Source organism: Muscardinus avellanarius, assembly GCF_963383645.1.
Source record: "Muscardinus avellanarius genome assembly, chromosome: 14".
In the NCBI taxonomy this organism is placed as follows: Eukaryota; Metazoa; Chordata; class Mammalia; order Rodentia; family Gliridae; genus Muscardinus; species Muscardinus avellanarius.
Genome location: NC_137800.1, coordinates 74922953 through 74946622, shown reverse-complemented (window position 1 = coordinate 74946622; position 23670 = coordinate 74922953). Strand labels below are relative to the sequence as shown.

Below are 23670 nucleotides of genomic sequence, written 5' to 3'. Positions count from 1 at the left end.
TTATATACAATTTGGTCACCTACTAGATGAGGTACTCTGATCAACTTTATTTCTTCATACCTTCTTAGTTACTTATCTGTGAACTGGGAATAAGAATATATTGAAGCCAGGCATGATAGGGCATGTTTATAATCCCATTACTTGGGAGTCTAAAACAGAAGGAATACAGGTTTCAGGCCAGTTTCAGCAACTTAGCGAGACCCATTTCAAAAAAATAAAGGTAAAAAATAAATGAAATGTGTTGGGGATATAACTCAGGATTTAATCTCCAGTGACTCTGCCCACCAATATATTGAACTTGGGTCTGAGGCATGTCTGCACTTAGTTGCTGTATGATAGTAGGGCATTCATTTCCCTGTCCCACAACAATAATATCTATCTCATGTAAGATAACTCATGTAAAGATTACAAAGAATGGGTGGGGTGGTGCACGCTTATAATCCCAGGGTTTGGGAGGCTGAGACAGGAGGATTACACTGGTTCGAAGCCAGCCTCAGCTACTGAGTGAGGCTCTCAACAACTCAGTGAGATCGTGTTACCAAATATAAGTTTAAAATAGGTCTGGGCGTATACCCCAGAGGTAGAATGTCCCTGGGTTCCACCCCCAGTACCACACACACACACACAAAACCCAAATAAAGATATTAGTCATTAGACTTTCAATGATTGTTGTGCTTAAATCAACATGATTAGTGTGTTCAACTTCAGGTGATTCTAATAACAGAGATCTTGGTGGTGTTTTCTCCTTGATTAGTTGAACCCACTTAGGATCTTTTAAGCCAAAATCTGAGGGGGGGAAAAAAATCAAATTTAGAGCATTGGTTCTAGGTCAGTAAGAACCATTGTGGTCAAGTTTGTGGCTTAAGATAGTAGGTTATACATTTGATGTTTCCAGGGCTCTAAAGGCAAGAAAATAAGGTTAGAGGTTGGAGAAGGCAGAAGCTGCTACAAAATAGCCAGATGTTTATAATGTTAGTCTCTACCCCCTCCCCACCATTGACTATGAAGTTTCAGACAAAAAAACTGAGAACTATGCAGTGAATATATGCAACATTTCTAACATTTTGTTATATTTGATAGTCATCTGTCCATATTCAAAATGTCCTTATAATTCAAAATGATTTGAAGACATCAGTACACTTCACCCCAAATACTTTATGTTTTTATAGCATGCCCTAGAGTTAAATATTTGTTGTTTTTAATTTAATAAAAATTTGCTCTGTGTGTGTGTGTGTGTGTGTGTGTGTGTGTGTGTGTGTGTGTGTGGTACTGGGGATTGAACCCAGAGGCATTCTACCTCTGAGCTACATCTAGCCCCTTTTGTTTTTGTTACTAGGGATGGAACTCATGGGGCTTCTACAACCCCAGCCCCGTTTTTTATTTTGAACAGAGCCTCGCTAGATTGAGAACAGTCTCACTTTTTTATGAGGCTGTCCTTGAACTTGTGATCTTCCTGTCTTAGCCTCCCAAGTACTAGGATTATCATTGTGTGCCGCCACACTTGACTTAATTGTTTCAGAACAGGGTCTTACTAGGTTTCTGAGGGTCTCACTAAATTGCAAAGACTAGTTTCAAACCCTCATCCTCCTTTCTCATCATCCCAAGTTCTGGTATTACAGGCATGTGCCACCATGCCCAGCTATAAACAGCATTTGCGTTATTGAGCATCCATAATCCCAGGAAGTTGACTACTTTCCTTCCCAGTCTAGTCTCATCACCTTTGATCCTAGAGCTAATCATGTTTCTCTTTTGTTTTCTTCTTTTCCTGGAATTTCATTTAAATACAGTTATTTTGTATGTACTCCTTTGTTCCTGACTGCTCCTTTTATTGTGAGTAAAACTACTCTGAACATCTGGGTACAATTTTTTTTTTTTTTTGCTAAATGTGTTTATTTTACTTAAATACCTAAAAAGGTGAGGTTATATGCCAACTGTTTTTTTTTTTTTTTTTTTAATTGGGGATCGAACCCTCAGGAGCCTTCTATTTTTGGGTTAGGTCCCCTAACACTTTCCATTTTTTACTTTGAAACAGGGTTTGCTACATTGCTGAGACTGGCCAGCTACCTGCCAGTCTCTGTGTAAACTTTTCCACAATGCTTGTGGCATTTTGCTTTTCTACCAATGATGTGTGTGAGCTGTCTTGGAATTTTATATTCTTACCAATAGTTGACCGTTATCCTTTTAATAAGTTGTGCTGAGAGCCGGGCGTGGTGACGCACGCTTGTAATCCCAGCATTTGGGAGGCTGAGACTGGAGGATCACACGGGTTCACAGACAGCCTCAGCTACTTAGTGAGGCCCTCTGCAACTGAGACCCTGTTTCAAATTATAGAATAACAAATAGGGCAGGGAGTGTATCTTGGAGGTTAAATGCCCCTGGGTTCCATCCTCAGACCTGCAAAAAAAAAAAAAAAAGTTATGCTGAATTATCATTGAATTATATAAAGTCTTTTTTGTGTGTGTGTGGTGGGTGATGGTACTGAGGATTAAACTCAGGGGTGCTGAGCTCTGAGCTACACCTGAAGCAATATTTTATATTTTAAAACATATACGTTAATATGTGCTGGTCTCAAACCTGTGATTCTCTTGTCTCAGCTTCCAAATTATGAGGATTATAGTTTGTACCACAACACCTGTATGAAGTCTTTATAAATTCTGGACTAAAGAACTTTAAAGATAAATAGCTTAACTATGTTTTTCTCAATCTGGCTTGCCTATTTTTTTTTTACCAGTATCTTTTGATAGTTCTAGATTTTATAGTCTGAATTTACCTTATCCTATTATTTTTATTCTTTTCTTGTATTCTAAGAAATTACTGCCCATCCCGCGGATCTTCTAGAAGATTTGCAATTTTGCTTTTATGGTGTTTTTCTTTTCCCTTGGGTCTGAGGATGGAACCCAGGGACATTTGATCTCCTAACTACATCTCCTGCCCTAATTTTTATTCTTTCTTTTGAAACAGGGTCTCACTATGTTGTGGAGGGCCTCATTAAGTAGCTGAGGCTGTCCGTGAACCATGATCCTTCAGTCTCCTGAATGCTGGTATTACCTGCATGTGCCACCATGCCGGGCTTGGAATTTTGTTTTGTTCTAGTTCCCCATTTGATTTTGTATTTTAAGTTGGATTGTTTGTTCTAAATTTGAATTTTTGTTCTAATTTCTTGTTTGTATTTTAACTTGAATTGCTTGTTGTAACTTCACTTTTTGTTCTAATCCTCCATTTTTTTGGGGGGGGCAGTGGTACTGGGGATGGAACCCTTCTACCTCTGGGCTACACTCCCAGACCTATTTTATATTTTATTTGGAAACAGGGTCTCTTAAGCCAGCGAGGTTGGCTTCGAACCTGCGCGGTCCTCCTGTCTCTGCCTCCCAAGCGCCACGGGGATTATAAGCATGCGCCACCACGCCCAGCTTAGCTTTTTAGTTTTATTCCCTTTAAATTATTTATTGTGGTACTAGGGATGAAACCCAGGGGCTTTCTACCTCCAGGCTATACTTCCAGACCTATTTTATTTGGAAACAGGGTCTCAGTTGCTGAAAGCCTCACTAAGTAGCTGAGGCTGGCTTTGAACCTCTGCGATCCTCCTGTCTCAGCCTCACAGGTGCTGGGATTACAAGCGTGTGCCACCATGCCCAGCTTGTTTTTCCCCTTTTATTTAGTGGTGACTCTTGATTGTGATATTTGTCCTTTTCCCCAACTGTGTTACTATTGTACCACTTTCTATAAAATCCAAAATCTTACAACCAGATACTTATATTTGCTATTCATCTCTAACATTCTCTGCTATATATAACTTGTTTTATGACAGATTGTAACATCACAAAAAAAATGTTTTTTGTTTTATGTAGCTATTTGAAATTTTTTTTTTTTTTTTTGTGGTACTGGGGCGGTGGAACCCAGGAGCTTTCTACCTCTGGGCTACACCTCAGCCCTATTTTATAATTTATTTGGAAACAGGGTCTCACTAAGTTGCTGAGAGCCTCCCTGAGTAGCTGGAGCTGTCTCAGCCTCCCAAGCGCTGGGATTACAAGTGTGTGCCACCATGCCCAGCACAGCTTTTTGAATTTTTAAAATTCAAACGAAACGTGTTTTGTGTTTGTTTATATATTCCTTCATTTCTTTTTGATATCTGAGTTTTCATTTGATATCATTTTTCTTAATCCTCAAGAACTGTGGAGCAGGTTTTAGGGCCAGGGATTTCATAGTTTTATCTGAAAGGAAAAAAACAACACACACACAGAAAATGTCTTTATTTTGCCTTTAATTTTTTGGATCAACCTAAGAGGTGTGATTTATGTTCAATAAAGTGCATCCTTTTGAACTACTCAAATTGTTGTAGCCAGCAGTGAACTTAACTAAACTCACATTCTCTCTCCTATATGGTAGACTCTGTCTCCTGCATAAAACTGTAGTTTTACTCAGTTGCTTTGGTGACTGTGGTACATCTTAGTAGTTTAGCGGTCCAGCAGAGATCTGAGTGGTTTATATTCAGACTTTGGTGCTCTCTTTCTGTGGTTCTTTGTTTTTAAATCTCTCTCATTTTCTAGCTGCTGTTGTCACTCTAAATTATCTTCTGGTTCCTCAACTGAAAGGTCTGCAGGTTTCAGAATTTCATTTGCTCATTGTCACTGAACAGAAAGCTTACTTGGTGGCCTTCCCTTCTTCCAAGTGCCCTTTTCATTCATTTTCTTGTATTTAGTTGTTTCTGTTGCTAACAAATGGTTAGCTAACAAAAAGTCGTCGTGTCCCCCCTCAGAGTTTAATGATTTATTTGGACATAGGTTGGCTATTTATTTCCACTTTTGGTAGAAATAAAACTTTTTTTTTTTTTTTTTGTGGTACTGGGGATGGGACCCAGGGGCTTTCTGCCTCCGAGCTACACCCCTAGCTCTATTATTTATTTAGAAACAGGGTCTCTCTATGTTACATAGGGCCTCATTAAGTAGCTGAGGCTGTCCGGGACCATATTCCTCCTGTCTCAGCCTCCTCCCAAGTACTGGGATTACAAAACTGTACCACCATGCATGACTGGATGTTCTTACTCTAGGTCACTGGAGACTTGGGATACAGTTTGCTCTGCTGGGGTAAAAACCAAAGTGGCTCACCAAACTCATGGGGTCTGCTGATAATTAAGTGGTTGTTTAAATGCTAAGACTGTACCTAATATTATGTATTATATTATTACCACAGCTATGATACAGGATAAAACTCTTATCCCACTTGTTTTTATTAATTAGAAGATTGCTGTTGAAGATAGAATTCAAAGTCACATGGCTGTTGGTGACACTGCAGGGATTGAAATCTTTTGCTTTTTAACTTTTGAGTGTACATTGCTAATATCGCACGGTGCTACCTTCTTTTCTAAATATACCTGTGATTTTATCAGTTATACATGAAAATAGAGATAAAAGAATGAAAAGAAAGATAAATATATCATTATAAAACATGTTGTGTTTTAGGAAATGGAAGTACCAGTATTACCGAAAATCTCCCTACCAATCACCAGTTCTTCACTGCCTACCTTCAATTTTAATTCCCCTTTGATCACGAATTCTTCTACATCACCCATCAGTCCTCCTCAGTCATTAATAAACAAGGTATAGACCATTGCATAAATGAGATGAATTTTGTTTTCTTTATTTTTAAAATCGAATTCTTTTTCTCTATTGAAATTAATTTTTAGTGGAAGGTAATAACAGCAGATGGAAGTAAAAATGGTGTTTTACTTTGATACACAGTATAGTTGGAGTATTCTCTTTTGGGTGGTGCATTAGAAAAGATAATTTAAAAGTTTTTTGTAAAATAGTATTTTCAATAATTTTTTAAAACTTGGAATAGATATATATTTTTACTTAGGTAGACTTAACATCTTTTTAAACTCCTGAGACTTTTTTTTGTTCCTGACTTTCTAAACTTACTCATAGATATTACTTTTCTCCATTAGGTAAATATCCACCTTTAAGATTGTATATATTCCTGTTCCAAGAGGAAGCCAAGCTTTCTTTTTTATGCTTTTATTGGTGCATTATAGTGTCACATCACAATACAGTTCATAATAATAGTGACCTACATGCACACAGTACTGAGTGGGCTATCCCCACAAAGCCAGATTTTATAGTAGTTTGCTATTCAGTGTTTAGAAGTTGATGTGACCCCCACCCCTTGTGGTACTGAAGATGGAACTCAGGGGCATTTTACCTCCAAGCGAGACCCCTAGCCCTATTTTTTATTCTTTATTTTGAAACAGGGTCTCACTGAGTTGCAAAGGGCCTCACTAAGTAGCTGAGGCTGTCTGAGAACCATGACCATCCTGTCTCAGCCTCCCAAATGGTGGGATTACAAGCATGTGCTGCCATGCCTGGCTTAGACGTTAAGGTGATTTTTAAATCTAAGAGCAAAAAGAATGTTTTTAGTTTTATTTGAAATAATCAACTTTCTCAAGGCCTATTTTATTGTTAATTTCTTCTAAATAGCTCTTTTTGTGTCATTTCTTAATAACCAGGTACAAATGACCTCCTCGAGCAGCACTGGCAGTCCCATGTTTAGATTTTCATCTCCGATTGTAAAATCTACTGAGGCAGACGTACTACCTCCATCATCTGTAAGTAGCAAGCAAGGAATATTTCACATTTATTTTTAAAGCCTTGCTGTATTTTTAGCAAGTCTCAGTTGCCATTGGTAGTAGGAAACATTTTTTTCCAATTCAAAAACATTGGCTCTTCTGTGAAAACCTAAGTGAACAATTGTATGTTCTTTACTATTATATACATATGTGTATGCACATGCATTTCTGTACCACTTGACCGTTAAAATGCAGACATCTAGATATTCTCATAATACTTCTTCATATATCATGTTAAAAACGTTTCTTATATCCATTCAATATATCATACTCAAGAAATTTAACATGGTGTTTTAATTATTATAGTCCATGTTCAGATTTCACGCCATTGCCAGACTTTCACCTAATTTGTGTTTATTTTCTTGGCTCTAGATCCAGTTAAAAAGACTAGGACCAGGCCGGGCCTGGTGGCACACGTTTGTAATCCCCGCGCTTGGGAGGCAGAGACAGGAGGATCGCGCAGGTTCGAAGCCAGCCTCGCTGGCTTAAGAGACCTCTGTTTCCAAATAAAAATATAAAATAGGTCTGGGAGTGCAACCCAATGAAGGGTTTCCAGGAACCCCAGTACCACCACCAAAAGAAAAAAAGAAAAAAAGACTAGTACCTAATCAACTAAGTCATATTAAACATAACATATTCTTTATGATTAAGACACATTTTATATAGTAATACATTAATGTTTGGGTTGTCCTACATTTAGCATATAGACTTTAACATGTTGCCTTCCATCTTTGACCATCCTTATTTTTGTCATAACTAGGTATTATAGATCAAGTGTAATTTCCCTTCCTGCATGCCTGCAACCCATCAGTTGTTCATAGTCACACTTTTTTTTTTTTGGTGGTGGTACTGGGGTTCCTGGAAACCCTTCTACCTCTGGGCTACACTCCCAGACCTATTTTATATTTTTATTTGCAAACAGGGTCTCTTAAGCCAGCGAGGCTAGCTTCGAACCAGCACGATCCTCCTGTCTCTGCCTCCCAAGCGCGGGGATTACAAGCGTGCACCACCACACCTAGTTAGCCCATTTGTCATTTCGCAAGCTGGTCTTGAACTCTCCTGGGTTCAAACTATCTTCCTGTTCAGCTCTCCTAGTGCTGGGATGATAGGTATGCATCATAGTGTCTGGCTTAAGAATTCCAGTCTTAGAAATTATAAAGTATGAAACACTATGTGTATTATTGAGAACAGATGAAATTTACTGCATTTTTTAACTTGTTATGAAACTAAGCTCTGTTGTTTGTTTAGGAATAAATTAATCCTTAAAGGATACCATTTCTCTTTACAGATTGGATTTAAATTTAGTGTGCCTGTTGCAAAAACAGAACTTTCTGGCTCCAGTAATACTTCAGAAGCAGTTATAAGTAGTTCAGGTTAGTAAAAATTTCTTGTTTTTACAAGAAATAGTTGCATACTTTAGTATTTCAGATTTTCACCTTTGATAATTTCTTCGAATGTTTTCACCAGAAATTAACTCTGAAAAACAAGCAGAACTGTTATCTTTTTATCAGTACCTTATATTCATTTTCTTGAGAGATAGTTATTACAGTTTTGAGCAGAATACTCATAGCAAATTTATTCAGTGTCTATATTTAGTAAAAATAAGATGATAGGTTGTTAAACATGAAGTCTTATGAATTTAAGAGTTGGGTTGTCTACATTATAGTTATAGCAGACAGATCCTTGTTTCTAGATGTTACTGTTTAATTCAGAATAATTTTTATTGGTAGTAAGCTGGCCTGTGCATTTGATGATTCAACATCATTGTGAGAGAGAGAGGGAAAGAGAGAAAGAGAAGTAAGTAATTGGATAAAATAAGACAGGATTTTATTGTGGTGGTGGCGGTTTTCTTTCAGTGTTTAGGAAATGCAGAAACACCTGGAGCGAGTTACTCAGGTCAAGCATTTTGAAGAATGGCATTTTGCCCAAGAAACAAACAGCAAGTGGGAGCTTATAGGAGCAAGAGAAAAAGCACCTGATACTTAGAGAACTACAGATAAGTTGTCATGAAGTTTTAGAGAGGGAGCTTTAAATTTTAAAAATCCTTTATTTTTTTGCTAAGGAATTCAGTTTTATTCTGAATGTAGTAAGTGGAGATCATTTTACAAGGGTTTAAGGATGGGTATGCGGTGTAGTGAGTTGAGTGAGAGTGTAGCTAAGTATAAGAATGAGGTGTTTTCAGGTAGAAAAATAAGCTGGGGGCTGTTGCCAGAAGTGTTTTTCAAACACCTAATGAGTCCTTTCTTAAAGCCAGGTCCTTTCTTAAAATATATTTTAAAAAAACAAGCTGGGTCTTTATCTTTGGATGGTCTGGCAGATAAGATTGTTAAAGCAGTCCAGAAATAACAATTTACCTAATGTGTTTGTGGCACAAATTTTTTTTTTTTTTTTTTTTTTTTTTTTTTTTGTGGTACTGGGGTTCCTGGAAACCCTTCTACCTCTGGGCTACACTCCCAGACCTATTTTTTTTTTAATGCTTTTTTTATTTGAAAACAGGATCTCTTAAGCCCATGGCTGGCTTCAAACCTGCATGATCCTCCTGTCTCTGCCTCTCAAGCGCGGGGATTATAAGCGTGCACTACCACGCCCAGCCACAAATTTTTTTTATTGGATCAAACAGACCTATGCAATAGAAAGTAGCAATATCAGTTGTAGTTCTTACCAGTAATTTTTTTCCTTAATTTTACTGTGGATTCAAGAGGATTAAAACTTGGATTAACAGTTTTGTGACAATATAAGGAAAGACATTAAAATTCTAATTGTTGTTAATGTTTTAGTAACAGTTTGTTAAAGTAACTTTTGATCTGTGGCATCTCAAGAAATTACTCTTGTTTTTTTGGACTTCATTTTGCATGCTCTTAGGAGTGGTGTCTATGGAATTGTGCATTCTAATTTTAATGCCTCTGGTTCTTACCACTTTAAAAAAGCAGACTGAATATATGGAAGTTAAGATTAATTATTTTGTGACCTGAGCTAATTTTTATTTACCTATGTTTTAAGTGTGTTTTAAGAAATCCTGAAAATGTACCTTAAAATTTGTCTTTGAAATTTTCTTTAAGTGTGTTTAACTAAGGGTTCAGTGCTCTTTCTTGGCATAATATCTTTCATCATTTAAAAAATTACAGCTCAAGATATTACTGCAGTGAACAGCACCAGCTGTAAGAAGCAAGATGATGATTGTGAGGGCCCTTTTAGACCTGCAAAGATTTTGAAGGAAGGAAGTGTTCTAGATATTCTGAGAGGTCCTGGTAAGATAATTGGCTGCCTTTGAGATAGCAGAAAAATCTTATTAATTACCAAGTCTTGATTTTATTTTAATGTTATCTGTGTCATAAATTAGGTGTTTAAAAACTACAAATAGTTTGATAGGACATTGATTTTTGAATCTAGGTATTGTGAGATGTTATTCTTTTATGGGAAATTCTTGGTAAGGCCCTGGGTTTCAAGGACTAGTAATGGAATCTCTTTAAGAGGCAAGTATAGAAAAATGAATTATCCACTAATAAAGATGGGTCAGTATTGAATAAGTGTTAAATAAACCTCATGGTATGTGAACATGTCTTTCTCTGATGAACTCATTAAACTACCTTCTCACATTATTCCCTACTTTGGTATGTATGGAACAAAGCCAGATTTGCCCAATAGTAACATACATATGTAGGGGAGAGTACTCAAAACAAGACTTGAAGGTCACTACTTAATATAATGGTGCTTATTTTAAAATTAACATAGTATTTGTATTTATTATAGGAATATAGTATTATAATTTAATACATGTATACAAATATGTAGCGAACAAACCATGTTAAAGTTGGTAATAGTTTGAAGGGGATGAATAGGAATCCTCAAACAGGAATAAAGTTTTAGTTTTGAAATCGAAGATGTCCAGTTTAAATTGTAATGCATAGTATAAGGTTATAAAACTGTTTATAAGGTAATAAGGTAACCTAATACCTCCAGAAAGAATTTATTTATTTATTTATTTATTTATTTATTTATTTATTGCGGTACTGGGGATGGAACCCAGAGGCATTGTACCTTCGAACTAACCCCCAACCCTATTTTTTAGTCTTTTTATTTTTTTGAAACAGGGTCTCACTGAGTTGCGAAAGGCCTCATAAGTAACTGAGGCTGTCTGTGAACCGCAATCCTCTGGTCTCAGCCTCCCGAATGTTTGGATTACAAATGGCCTTAGAAATAATTTACAACTGGCCTTAGAAATAATTTTAAATTTACCCGGAAGATATATTCATGTGTCACAGCATAGTTTTTTAAAAATGATTTTGGCTTCTACAATAAGATTTAGGATTGGGTTTGGTCTAGCCTTCTTGTGTAGATGGTATATATACTGCCCATAGGAGTCTAGTAATTTAGACAGTTTTAATCACTTGTGGCAGAACTCCAAAATACATGTGTTAGAATTAGCCAAGAAGAAGGCAATGCCAAATGTGTGTTTATTTCCTTGTTTCCTTCCTTCCTTCTATCCTCCCTCCCTCCCTCCCTCCCTCTTTCTTCCTTTCTTCCTTTATCTTTTTTGGTACTACATTCTACCTCCGGACTATGCCCCCATCCCTTCCTATCTTATCTGTCTATCTATTTGGTGTTTTTTTTTTTTTTTTTGCAGTACTGGGGATGAAACCCAGGGGGTATTCTACCTCCGAACTACACTCCTAGCCCAATTTTTTGATTCTTTTGAAAAAGGGTCTCACTGAGTTGTGGAGGGCCTCACTACGTAGCTAAGGCTGTCCGCGAACCGCGTTCCTCTGGTCTCAGCCTCCCGAATGCTGGGATTACAAGTATGTGCCACCACGCCTGGCTAGCCCTATTTTTAATTACCTTTTTAAAATTTTGAAACAGGTTGATGACAATCTCAGGACTTGCTGAGGCTGTCCTCGAACTTGCATCCTTTCTTATCCTCCTACTTTCGGCTCCCAAGTATGTAGATGTAGCTGGGTGTGGTGACGTACACCTATGATCCTAGTACTTGAGAGGCTGAAGCAAGGAAGATCACAGGTTTGCAGCCAGACTCAGCAACTAGTAAGACTCTGTTTCAAATTTAAAAGAAAAAAAGGGGATGGGTGCTAGATTTGTAGCTCAGAGGTAGAACACCTCTGAGTTCAGTCCCCAGTACAAAAAAGGGTCGTTTATCTTCTACATATATTTAGGGTTCTACCTTGCATTCATAAACCTGCTCCTACCTGAATGTGGTAGTGCATGTCTTTTTGGGAGCCTGAAGCAGGAGGATAGCAGATTCTCAGCCAGCCTCAGCAGCTTATCAAGGCCCTTTGAAATTTAGTGAGACCCTGTTTCAAAATTTTTTTTTAAAAAAAGCATCTGGGAGTATAGATTGGGTAGAATATCCCTAGGGTCAATCCCCACAACCAACACCACACACACCAAACTCTGCCTCCTTTCCTTCCTTTTTTTTTTATGGGGTGGTGGTGGTACTGGGTTTGAACCCAGGGGCATTCTACCATCAAGCTACACTCCCAGCCTGTTTTTTTATTCTTTATTTTGAAACAGGGTCTCACTAAGTTACAGAGGACCTCACTAAGTAGTTGAGGCTGGCCATGAAATGCAATCCTCCTGTCAGCCTCCCAAATGCTGGGATTACAAGCTTATGCCATCATGCCTAACTCCTTTCAGCTTTTGAAATAGGAAAAATTTGAATCTTTAAAATTAGGAAAATTTGAGAGAATGGAATGAAAAGAAATCTGTAATGCTTTGAGATGGTTACTGTTAAAAATTTTCCAACTTTAGTGATTCAGATTAATCACTAACAAAATAGTACGTTGTTCACCTCTTGGAGTTACTGAAATATGTGGGCTCATTTTGCCCTTCTAACAGTAGCTTTTTACTGGTTTTTTTGGCTCTACTAGAAAGCTTCTATAACAACCTTCTATATTTTTTTTCTTCTAATTTTGGTGCTAAAGGCTTAGAGAAATCACTGATTAAGAATTGGTGTGTATAAAATGAAAGTTAGCTGGTCCCAAGTGAAGAATTAGAAAGTCATTCCCGTGAATAAATATATCTTGAGTAAGTCAAATTCAATGACAAGTCATTGCACCATTTCATGGTTCTCTGTGAATACTGCTGTGGTCTAAGTACATTATCAGTTTTTATATGCGAACGGCTTTTAAAATTATGAATTGTGTTTTGAGTTACTATTAGGAAACTTTGACCATGTATTTGAGTAGCATGAGCTGTTACTATATGAGAATAGGCTGTCTTAGTCATTTTATGATTCTAGACCTTACCAGAGGGTTTGGTACATATTTATTGGGATTTGTCATTGACTATACAATTTTAATGTTTATGTGGGTTTAGTATAATAAAAAACAGTCCTTATTACCCTTTTCCTTTGGAAGGACATCTGTCAAATAGTTAATGCCTGCTTACTCCAGCTGGTTTATAAAGAAGGCTGAAGTTACCGTAATTGTTGATTATGAATAGAAAGTATGAAAAGATTATAGGTATTGAAGTCATTTGCCATAGTCAAGCAGCACTCAAAGAACAGACAGATGGAGGAAGGCTGTGACTATTTTGTAGTTCAGTGTTGCAGAAAGGGAGAATATGGGGAAACATTGATGAAAATGGTATACGGCATAGATTAGTCCAAATGAAAACATCTAACTAGAAATTCCTAGAGGGAGAAGGTGATCTATAGTGTAAAGGAAATATCTTTTGTAGATTTTTTTTTTTTTTAGTACTGGAGATGGAACCCAGGGGCATTCTACCTCAAGTACACCCCTAGCCCTATTTATTATTTTTTTGAAACAGGGTTTCACTGAGTTGCAAAGGGCTTCACTAAGTAGCTGAGGCTGGCCGTAAACCACGATCCTCCTGTTTCAGCCTCCCAAATGCCAGGATTACAAGTGTGCGCCACTACGCCCAGCTCATTGTAGAATTTTAAATAATCTAAATGTAGCTTATTGATTAGGTTTTTTTTTTTGTTTTTGTTTTTGTTTTGGTGTGGTACTGGGGTTCCTGGAAGCCCTTCTACCTCCAGGATACACTCCCACGGGCTACATTCCCAGACCTATTTTTTTAACTTTTTTATGTGGAAACAGAGTCTCTTAAGCCAGAGAGGCTGGCTCTGAACCAGCACGATCCTCCTGTCTCCACCTCCCAAGCGTGGGGATTACAAGCGTGCGCCACCACGCCTGGCTTGATTAGATTTTTAATAAGTATGATTGGGTGTGTGAAAAACAATATCGTAACCCTTCAGTAAGTCAAATATTTTCTCCCAGTAATAGTATTGCATTAGAAAGCTTCTGCCTTTCTTTTTTAAACATTTCACTTTTCCCCCATTGTAGGTTTCACATCACCAAAGGTAGATTCTCTTGCTGCTCAGCCTACCACAACAAGCCCAGTAGTTTATACAAGACCAGCAATAAGTACATTTTCTTCAAGTGGAATTGGGTTTGGGGAAAGTTTAAAAAGTGGATCACCATGGCAGTGTGATACATGTCTACTTCAGAACAAAGTTACAGACAGCAAGTGCATAGCCTGTCAAGCAGCAAAATTGCCAGCAAAAGAAACTACTAAGCAGACTGGAATTGGGACACCAAGCAAAAATGGCAAAGCAACTCTTCCTGCATCAGGGACAGGCTTTGGAGACAAATTTAAACCAGCAGTGGGAACTTGGGATTGTGACACCTGTTTAGTACAAAATAAACCCGAGGCGATAAAATGTGTAGCCTGTGAAACACCAAAACCTGGAACTGGTGTGAAGCGAGTCCTCCCATCGACGGTGGCCTCAGAAAGTACTGTGACTGTGACCGCTTCGCCTTCCAGCTGCACTGTGGCCTCAGGTGCCTTAGGATTTGGAGATAAATTCAAAAGGCCTGTGGGATCCTGGGAGTGTCCAGTATGCTGTGTTTATAATAATGCAGAAGACAGTAAATGTGTGTCCTGTATGTCTGAGAAACCAGGTATGTTTATGGCTCTATGGAATAATTTTGCTTGTTATTTTTCAGAACATTTTAATTTATTCTGTAAAACATCCAAGAGGAATCACAGTATATTTCCTCAAATATCTTAATTTTTTAAAATCACCTTAAGCTAAAATGTTTGGGACTAGATCTTGTTTGCTTAGGATTAGGATAAGTGGTTTGTTCAGTATAATTCTGATCCTTTTTTGGTGTGGTTTTATTAAAAACTTGTTGCTCTTCATGATAACAATCAAGGTTGAATAATAGACATTGAAAGCCCTCAGAATGGGGCAATCTTTCTATTTTTCTATTTTTATACAGAATATGTTATTTTGTCTCTTTAAGTAGAAATAAGGTTAGTGATCAATAGGGAAGGTCTCTTTAAGGGATAGGTAAATGCTTTATGAAAGGTTGTAGCTAAATATTAGCTTGAAATGTTTAATGTTGTGTGTATTTACACACACACACACACACACACACACACACACACACACACACACATTTTGCTGTGGTACTGGGAATGGAACCCTGGGGCATTCTACCTCTGAGCTAATTCCCCAGCCCTAATTTTTATAGTTTATTATAGTTTATTTTGAAACAGGGTCTCAATGAGTTGCAAAGGGCCTCACTAAGTAGGTGAGGCTGGCTTCAAAGCTGTGAGGTCCTCCTGTCTCAGCCTCCCAAATGCTGGGATTACAAGCCTGCACCACCACACCAGGCTCTATTTTTCAATGGAAAAATATTAACATGTATGGAAAAAGTAGAGTTAGGTTTAAGATTTTTTGTTTCTCTATTCAGAGTAGGAAGAATTACTGAAGATTTACTTTTAATTCAGTGACAAGTGACTCTGCTGGTTTTGTAATACTATATAATATGTGGTACAGTTATGATAAAATTGATACTAAATAAAACATCCTGGGAGTTATGCTTCCCATTTTTATTGTAATATTTGTAGATGTGTAGTTTGTTTCTGTAATAAAAGCTTTTGAGTTACCACCCAGACCCCCTTGCCTGAGCACTTGAGCCATATTTCTAATTCATAATGGCCATCCCCATAAAAACAAGATTTTAGAACCTTCAGTTCTCTCTTCACTTAAAAAAAAGGAAACCTTGATGCATGTAGAAAGCCAAAATTAATTCTGAGTTGACAAGCTGGGTGTGGTTGGTGCACACTTGTAATCCCAGCATTCGGGAGGCTTGGACTGGAGGATCATGGTTTGCAGACAGCCTCAGCTACTTAGTGAGGCCCTCTGCAACTTAGTGAGACCCTGTTTCAAAATAAAGAATAAAAAGTAGGACGGGGGTGTAGCTCGGAGGTCAGATGCCTCTGGGTTTCATCCCCAGACCCGCACCCCCCCAAAAAAAATTGAGTTGACAGAAGAATAATGAAACTTCAAGTCTGAAAGTAAATGGTACTAAAGAACTTGAACTTTATACTGTAAATGATGAACCATTGTTTTCAGCAGATGAATGATTTGCTCAAGTCTGTATTTTTGATGTCACTGTAGTGGCTTCATGTAGATGAATGTGAAGGCAACAAAATTTGAGGACAGTTCAGGAGGACATGTAAATAATATAGGTAGTAGGTAATGTACTAATGGAACCAAAATTGGGGGGGTTATACACACGTATATATGTATATGTGAAGATAGAACTGCACATTCATGTACAATTAAAGACTTGTAAATTTCAAACTCCTGAAGTTTAGGTCCAGATAGGTATATGGCCTTTGGTCAACTGAAAAGGATCACAGGCCCTCAGGCCTGGAGAAGACAAGGGAGTTCTTAGCCCGGAGCTTGTTGGTTTTAGTCACCCTAGTAGAGATGAGTTGAATGAATAGAGAACATAGCCTAAAACTAACTCTGTTAACATAAGGGAATAGCAGGCGTAAAAATTTTTGCAATTACTGTTTTAAAGGAGCAGCCAGAGAGGATAAACAAAAACTCCCTGGCACTTATTGCCTCTAAGGAGGTTGGATTTCAAAGGATTTAGATCAGTGATTTCAATAAGAAGGCTACATTCAAGTAAGACATGAGGGAGGACTTGAACCAGAATAGCAGAAGGAACAGAGAAAGATTGAAGTAAATTTGAGAATTTATGGTGGTGCACACCTGTAGGCCAGCCTCAGCAACTTAATGAGGCCCTCTACAATTTAGTGAGGCCCTGCTTCAGAATAAAAAATAAAATAGGGATAAGTAGAATGCCCCTGGGTTTCATCCCCAATACCTGAAAAGAACAAAAGCTAGAGTTCCAGTGATCACCTTTAATTGGCAAGATAGAAGAGAGTAAGCCTATAAAATGCAGAGATTCTTCAGGTAACCAAAGCAACATTTGGAGACTGCAGAAATGAGAATGCTAGAAAGATGGGCTCCAGCCTTAGCACTGGTCTTCACACAGTGTGCCTTCTGCGTCATCCTCCCCTGCTACCTTACCACACATGCTGGTTCTTCGACACTTCACGATCACCTCTGAATCCTCTCATGCCTATTAGGCATTTCTTCTGTCTTTGTATACTGGTTTTAGATCATTCGTCACTTGGCAAGGTGTTACTATGCATTTGTAAGACCATGAATGCCTTAGAAGTTAAGGCTTATTTTATTCATCTTTATGTCCCAGAACCTAGTTATATTCTGGTGCTTGATAAATGTCTCTTAAATGGCTAGTGTATGACTAATCATGAACATAGTAGGATATATCATATGGTGTATGGTTAATCATAGTAGGATATAGGATATAGTCATATAGTGTATGACTAATCATGAACATAGTAGGATATAGGATGTGTATGTGTGTGTGTGAGGGGTGGGGGTGTTGGGGATTGGACCCAGGAGTATTCTACCTCTGAGTAGCAGCCCCAGCTCTATTTATTTTTATTTTGAAACAGGGTCTAGCTAGAATGATGAGAGTTTCACTGCTTGCTGAGACTGTCCTTTGAACCTGTGATCCTCCTATCTGTCTCCCAAGTTCTGTGATCATGCTTGTGAGCCAACATACCTGGCTGATAGAATAGAATACTTTTTACATAAAAATAAAAATTTCAAGGGCAGAGACCTTTGCTTTGAAGTCTTGAAATTAATGTTCTATGGATATGTATTTGTTGTGTTAAGATATTGTCTACAATTTCCATCTTATTTCTTAGAGTGCTGTGATATTTGAGAAAATTTGACATTCTTCAGGACAATTTAGTCTTTTAGCATCTAATTTGTGAGCAGTCTCTCTCTGTCTCTCGTAGCACTAGGGATTGAACCCAAGGGGTTTCTATTTCTGAGCTACACTTCCAACTTTATTTTGTTTTTGAAAACAACTTCTTGCTAAGGTACAGTACATTGCTGGGCTTGAACCTGTGATGATCCTGTTTCAGCCTCCTAAGTACTAGATTACAGATTTGTGTGTCTGGCTGATAATTTTTTTTTTTTTTTTTTTTTTAACCACAGCAATTCAGATTTGTGGTTAAGGGGAAGCTTACCATTGAGCAAGGTTAGGGCAAGCTGCTCATTTGTAAGATTGATAAGTCTGTCCTATTTTTAACAATGTTAGAAGATTCAAATTGCTGGTATGTTGTGTATTAATAGCAAAAGTTGAAAAAAAATGAATAATCATTAAGATGATATGTAATTAAAATTTTCATGAGTTTTCCCATTACTTTTTAGGAAGTTCAGTACCTGCTTCAAGTAGCAGTGCTGTACCTGTCTCTCTGTCTTCTGGAGGCTGCTTAGGATTGGACAAATTCAAAAAACCGGAGGGAAGCTGGGACTGTGAAGTGTGCCTCGTGCAGAATAAAGCTGACTCTACCAAATGTGCAGCGTGTGAAAGTGCAAAGCCAGGCACAAAGACTGAGTTTAAAGGTAAGGTGATGGGTGTAAAGTGCTGCTTTGTAATAAGAGAAATGTTGCAAACAGCCTTACTTTCTAAGTTTTTCTCAATTCAAAACTTTATAGCTAAGCATGATGGCACACACCTGTAATTGCAGCTACTGGGGGACTGAGGCAGGGGGATTGTAAGTTCAAGGCCAGCCTGGCAACTTGGCAAGCCCTGTCTCAAAAAAAATGGGAGGCAATGTGGCTTAGTGGCAGAGCACCCCTAGGTTCATTCCCCAGCACTGCAAAAGAAAAAAATTCTTCTTAGATCATTTTAGTTCATATCTACTTCTGCATAATTATACAGTCAAATTAGTTACATGATAGCAGTGAGATATCTTATTGAGATTGGAAAGGAACTTTCTGTGTATTGAGTCAGAATTTTTTTGTGTTTTGTATGTTTATCCCCTAGGTGAATTTTTTGACTGGGAATTTACTCCCTGAGGACCTTTTAAATAATATATCCTTGGGCTTTGGTTTCCCAGGAGGAAATAAAATTTTTTTCCTCTGTAGAACTAGAGATTGAACCCAAGGGCATTCTTCCTCTGAGCTACACCCCAGCCCTATTTTTTACAAGTTGTGGAGGGCTTCACTAAATAGCTGTGGTGGCTGAGAACCTGTGATCCTCCTGTCTTAGCCTCCCAGGTACTGGGATTACAAGTGTGCACATCACCACACCCAGCTTTTCCCAGAATATTTCCCAGGAAAAGAACTCTTTGAATATTTTTCTGTGTAAATATAAAGAAAGATTCTCTCAAAGTAATGAATGCTAAAATGTCTTTTGGCCAAATGGTTCAAGTTTTTATATATATAAGCTTTTTAATTATAGACATTTTAGTAAGAAAAAATTGATAAATTTGGGAAAGATTTTAAATATGAGGGACCAGTGAGCGAGAGAGGTGAAAGATTTTAATCTGTAAGAGAGTATATAAAGTGGGAATGTGGGGGCTTAAAAAGCCCTATTTTCTAATCTGCCTCACATTTGTGGCTTTCAAACCCCTCATTTACAAACCACAAGTCAGAAATAAACTTTTGTGTTTTGAGCCATCACAGCCACATTATATTTTCTATGTGATTGAAATAACAACTTTACAAAATAGCATGTACCTCTGGCATATATAAGGTACTTTGATGTTTTCTAGTCTTTTTTATTTTAAAAGAAAAGCACTGGTTATAACTCAACAAAATTAGTTGCATGCCTACTGGCAGCTGGACACATTGCATCTGCTTGTTGGGAGATGATGGTGTTTTCCATTCCATGTAAGCTTATTCTTGAGCTGTTGCTTCACTGTCTCCTGTATTCTCTGCTTGTGGTACACAGTGGCCAGTTGTATTTGAAATCTGGCCATAGAAAAAGCAGGACTGGTAACTATTTAATGCTTGTCCTTGCCACTGTTACTTTTACCTTTCTGTTTAGTAGCATTTTAAGTAGATTAGAGACCATGCACATAGCCACTTGTTCCTGAGATTCCAGTATGAATTTTCAACTAAGTATTTCTTAGGGAATGGAGGAGTCAGTATGAAATCATTAAGAAGGGGAGATTGGAGGATGAGAAAGGGTATGGCTGTCATTTGTCTTTTTATTTATAGGTAAGCAGAATAATGTATAAATATCTTGACACACCTTCTAATGATTCTTATTTTGAGTCAGACACTTCATTTTTAGTTTCTTCAGCTACAGAAAAGCTAAAACCAAGTTGGATATTGTCTTTGTGATTTCTGTCTTTATTACTGTTACTTCAAGTCAAACAATTTTTCTGGTTTATCGACATTAACATTTTTAAATGCTTGAGTAACTATCACATTCACAAGATTAAAAATCAAGAAATTCCGACAGATTTGTAGTGAAAAGTTTATCTTGAGCTGGCTGTGGTGGCGCACGCTTGTAATTTCAGCATTCAGGAGGCTGAGACAGGAGGATTGCGCAGGTTTGAAGCCAGCCTTAGCTACGTTGTGAGGCCCTTTGCAACTCAGTGAGACTCTATTTCAAAATAAAGAATAAAAAGTAGGGCTGGGGGTGTGGCTCTGAGGTAGAATTGCGGAGGGCATAAGTAGCTGAGGCTGACTGCGAACTGCAGTCCTCTGGTCTCAGCCTCCTGAATGCTGGGATGCATCACCACACCCATCAATTTTTTGTGTTGACTTCCTTCTACTTTGTTAGAAAATATTGTCTACCTCCCTTTCCATTAATTCTTTTTTCCATGGGTTATTTTAGATATACCTTTTATTCTTTATTTATAGCTGCCTAGATTGCCAATATATGATATTTTGCATGTCTGAGTTTCAAAACCCCAGGTATAGAATTTCTGGCCAGAGATATATGCGATTATAATTGTACGTATTAATAAATTACAACTTAGAAGTTTTGTGTTTAATTTATGCTTCTGTAACAATATATGAAAGTGCCTGGTCCTCCCAGTCTCATCACCAGGACAACCCTTTATCAAACTTTCTGATCTCTTCCAGTCTGGTAGGTGTAAAATGGCTTGTTAATGTAGCTGGGACGTTAGAGTAATAAATCTTAAGTAATTTTGGTTCATGTTTATTGCCATTGTTAATACAGTTCAAAGTAGACCTTTTCAAAATTGTTTCTGTATCACTTTGACTTTCAAGATAGCATTTTGCTTGAGAGGTTAAGTACGTTAATGCAGTGTCATTTTGGTATCTTTTTGAAGGTTTTGGCATATCTTCCTCAGCTTTGAATCCAGCAGTCTCATCTTTCAAATTTGGTATCCCATCATCCTCTTCGGGGCCTTCTCAGACCTCAGCAAACACTGGAAATTTTAAATTTGGAGATCAGGAAGGGTTCAAGATAGGTGTATCATCTGACTCTGGATCTGCAAAGCCTATTAATGAAGGCTTTAAATTTTCTAAACCAACTGGAGATTTTAAATTTGGAGTTTCATCAGATTCTAAACCTGAAGAAGTTAAAAAAGACAGTAAGAATGACAATTTTAAGTTTGGACTTCCTTCTGGTTTAGGCAACCCAACTTCTTTATCTCCATTTCAGTTTGGGGTGTCTAATCTTGGGCAACAAGAAAAGAAAGAGGAACTGCCTAAATCTTCATCTGTAGGCTTTAGCTTTGGTTTGGGTGTTATTAACCCTCTCCCTGCTGCTACTGACACTGTTGTGACCTCCGAGAACAAGAGCAGCTTCAGTTTTGGAACCATAGAAACAAAAAGTGTCTCTGTGGCTCCTTTCACATGTAAAACAACAGAAGCAAAAAAAGAAGAAATGCCCGCCTCCACTGGAGGGTTCACTTTTGGCAATGTGGAACCTGCTTCTCAGCCATCTGCCTCAGTGTTTGTTTTGGGAAGGACAGAAGAGAAGCAGCAAGAGCCCGTCACTTCGACTTCTCTAGTTTTCGGGAAGAAAACTGACAGTGAAGACCTGAAATGTCAATCAGTGTTTTCCTTTGGGAATTCTGAGCAAACCAAAGATGAGACTTCTTCAAAGTCAACATTTAGTTTTAGTATGGCAAAGCCGTCTGAGAAGGAATCTGACCAGCCAGCAAAGGCCACTTTTGCTTTTGGAGCCCAAGCCAATACCACAGGTGGTAAATATTAAAAATTTTTAATAAGATGTTTCTGTGATGTTTTGACAAATCCAACAAGTCAGGGAATGGTTTACACAGAACATAGTTGATAGAGAACCCAGTATAAAAACTCTTGAAGGAGAATGGGATTTTTCGTTTTATTATTTTTTATTTTTTTTAAAAAAGAAGTTTATTAAAAAGATAGAAATATAGAAGACAGTTACAGCGTCATGTTACCCAAGGGTAACATGAGGGGGTGCTTCTAACGAAATCACCCCGATTTTTAGTTTTAACTTCTCCAAAACCCTTATGTTTTTCTGTTTGTTTTTGTGGTACTAGGGATTGAACCCATGGACATTCTATCTCTGAGGTCTACTCTCAGCCCTTTTTATTTTGTTTGTTTGTTTGTTTGTTTGTTTGTTTATGGTACTGGAACCCAGTATTTCTGGAACCCAGGGGCATTCTACCTCCAAGCTTACCCTCAGCCCTATTTTTTATTCTTTATTTTCAAACAGGGTCTCACTTAGTTGCAAAGGGCCTCACTAAGTAGCTGAGGCTGGCTGCGAACCTGGATCTTTCTGTTTCAGCCTCCCAAATGCTGGGGTTACAAGTGTGCACCACCATGTCCAGCTCTCTTCACCCTTTTTAAAGTTTTTGTTTTGAAACAAGGTCTCTCTAGGTTGCCAAGAGTCTCACTAAATTGCTCAAATCTGTGATTCTCCTGTCTCAGAATCCCAAGTACTGAGATTGCAGGCATATGCCATCATGCCTGGCTAAACTTCATGATTCTGATGAAGTTATTTATGCATCTACTTTTGAGAATTGCAACCCTAATAGAAAGCTTACAATCAGAATTGCACATACTGTCTGGAAATATCGGGGTTCTTATTTAAGCTCATGAAGTATTGTCTGATACTTTGTTTTTAACTTTTTATTGGTGCATTGTATTTATACATCATAATGAAGTAAAAACTTGTGTAGACATAAAAGCACATATCACCCAGCCAGCCCCCCCCCCCATTCCCTCCCCATCCCTCCCTCTCATGCTTGGCTTGGTGGTTGACATGAATAAGTACATCTAATACTTTTTTGGTACTGAAGATTGAACCTAGGGACATTCTGTCTCTGAGAGACCCCCTCAGCCATATTTTATTTTTTATTTTTGAAACAAGGTCTCACTAAGTTGTGGAGGGCTTCACTAAGTTGCTGAGGCTGGCCATGAACCTGCTATCCTCCAGTCTCAGCCTCTCAAATACTGGAATTATAAGCATGCACCACCATGCCTGGCTTAACATTTTATGTAAAGACCTTCATTAATAAATAATTAAGGAACATAGCAGATATAATTAAAATGAGAAAACAGACAGTTTTGAAAGCCTAAGTTCTGAAGGAAAAATAAAGTAGCATTCTTAGAAAGTTAAGGCAAGAACCAGGCATAGTGGTACATCCTTGTAATCCCAGCTGTTGAGGCTGAGGCAAGAGGATCATAGCAGGTTCAGGGCCAATCTGGGCAGCTTAGAGGGCCCTTCTCTCAAAATTGTGAATAAAAAAGGCTTGTAGTTCAGAGGTGAATGCCTCTTGGTTCAATCCCCCCTTTAGCAAACAAAATTTACAGCTTTATTGAAATAAAGCCTTATTGTGGACTAAGTAGCAAGAATAACATATACCTAATAATCAGATTAGTGAAATGGAATTTCACAGAACACAGAGTAGAAATTCAG

The 23670-nt window shown here is 37.9% G+C and overlaps 1 protein-coding gene across 2 annotated transcripts in view; it reads left to right on the top strand.

The window, feature by feature from the left end:
* The window catches only part of NUP153 (nucleoporin 153), a gene marked incomplete at both ends in the record, with an annotated part of 67537 nt that overhangs the window by 36197 nt on the left and 7670 nt on the right, over positions 1-23670 (top strand). Inside the window, 7 exons of one of the 2 annotated variants that reach the window (XM_080710720.1) lie at positions 5460-5597; positions 6503-6601; positions 7911-7995; positions 9748-9870; positions 13939-14556; positions 18207-18401; positions 21089-21970. In XM_080710720.1, coding sequence (XP_080566846.1) covers positions 5460-5597; positions 6503-6601; positions 7911-7995; positions 9748-9870; positions 13939-14556; positions 18207-18401; positions 21089-21970 — 2140 coding nt within the window. The remainder of the gene's footprint in view (positions 1-5459; positions 5598-6502; positions 6602-7910; positions 7996-9747; positions 9871-13938; positions 14557-18206; positions 18402-21088; positions 21971-23670) is intronic. The other variant, XM_080710721.1, reaches the window with a different exon arrangement.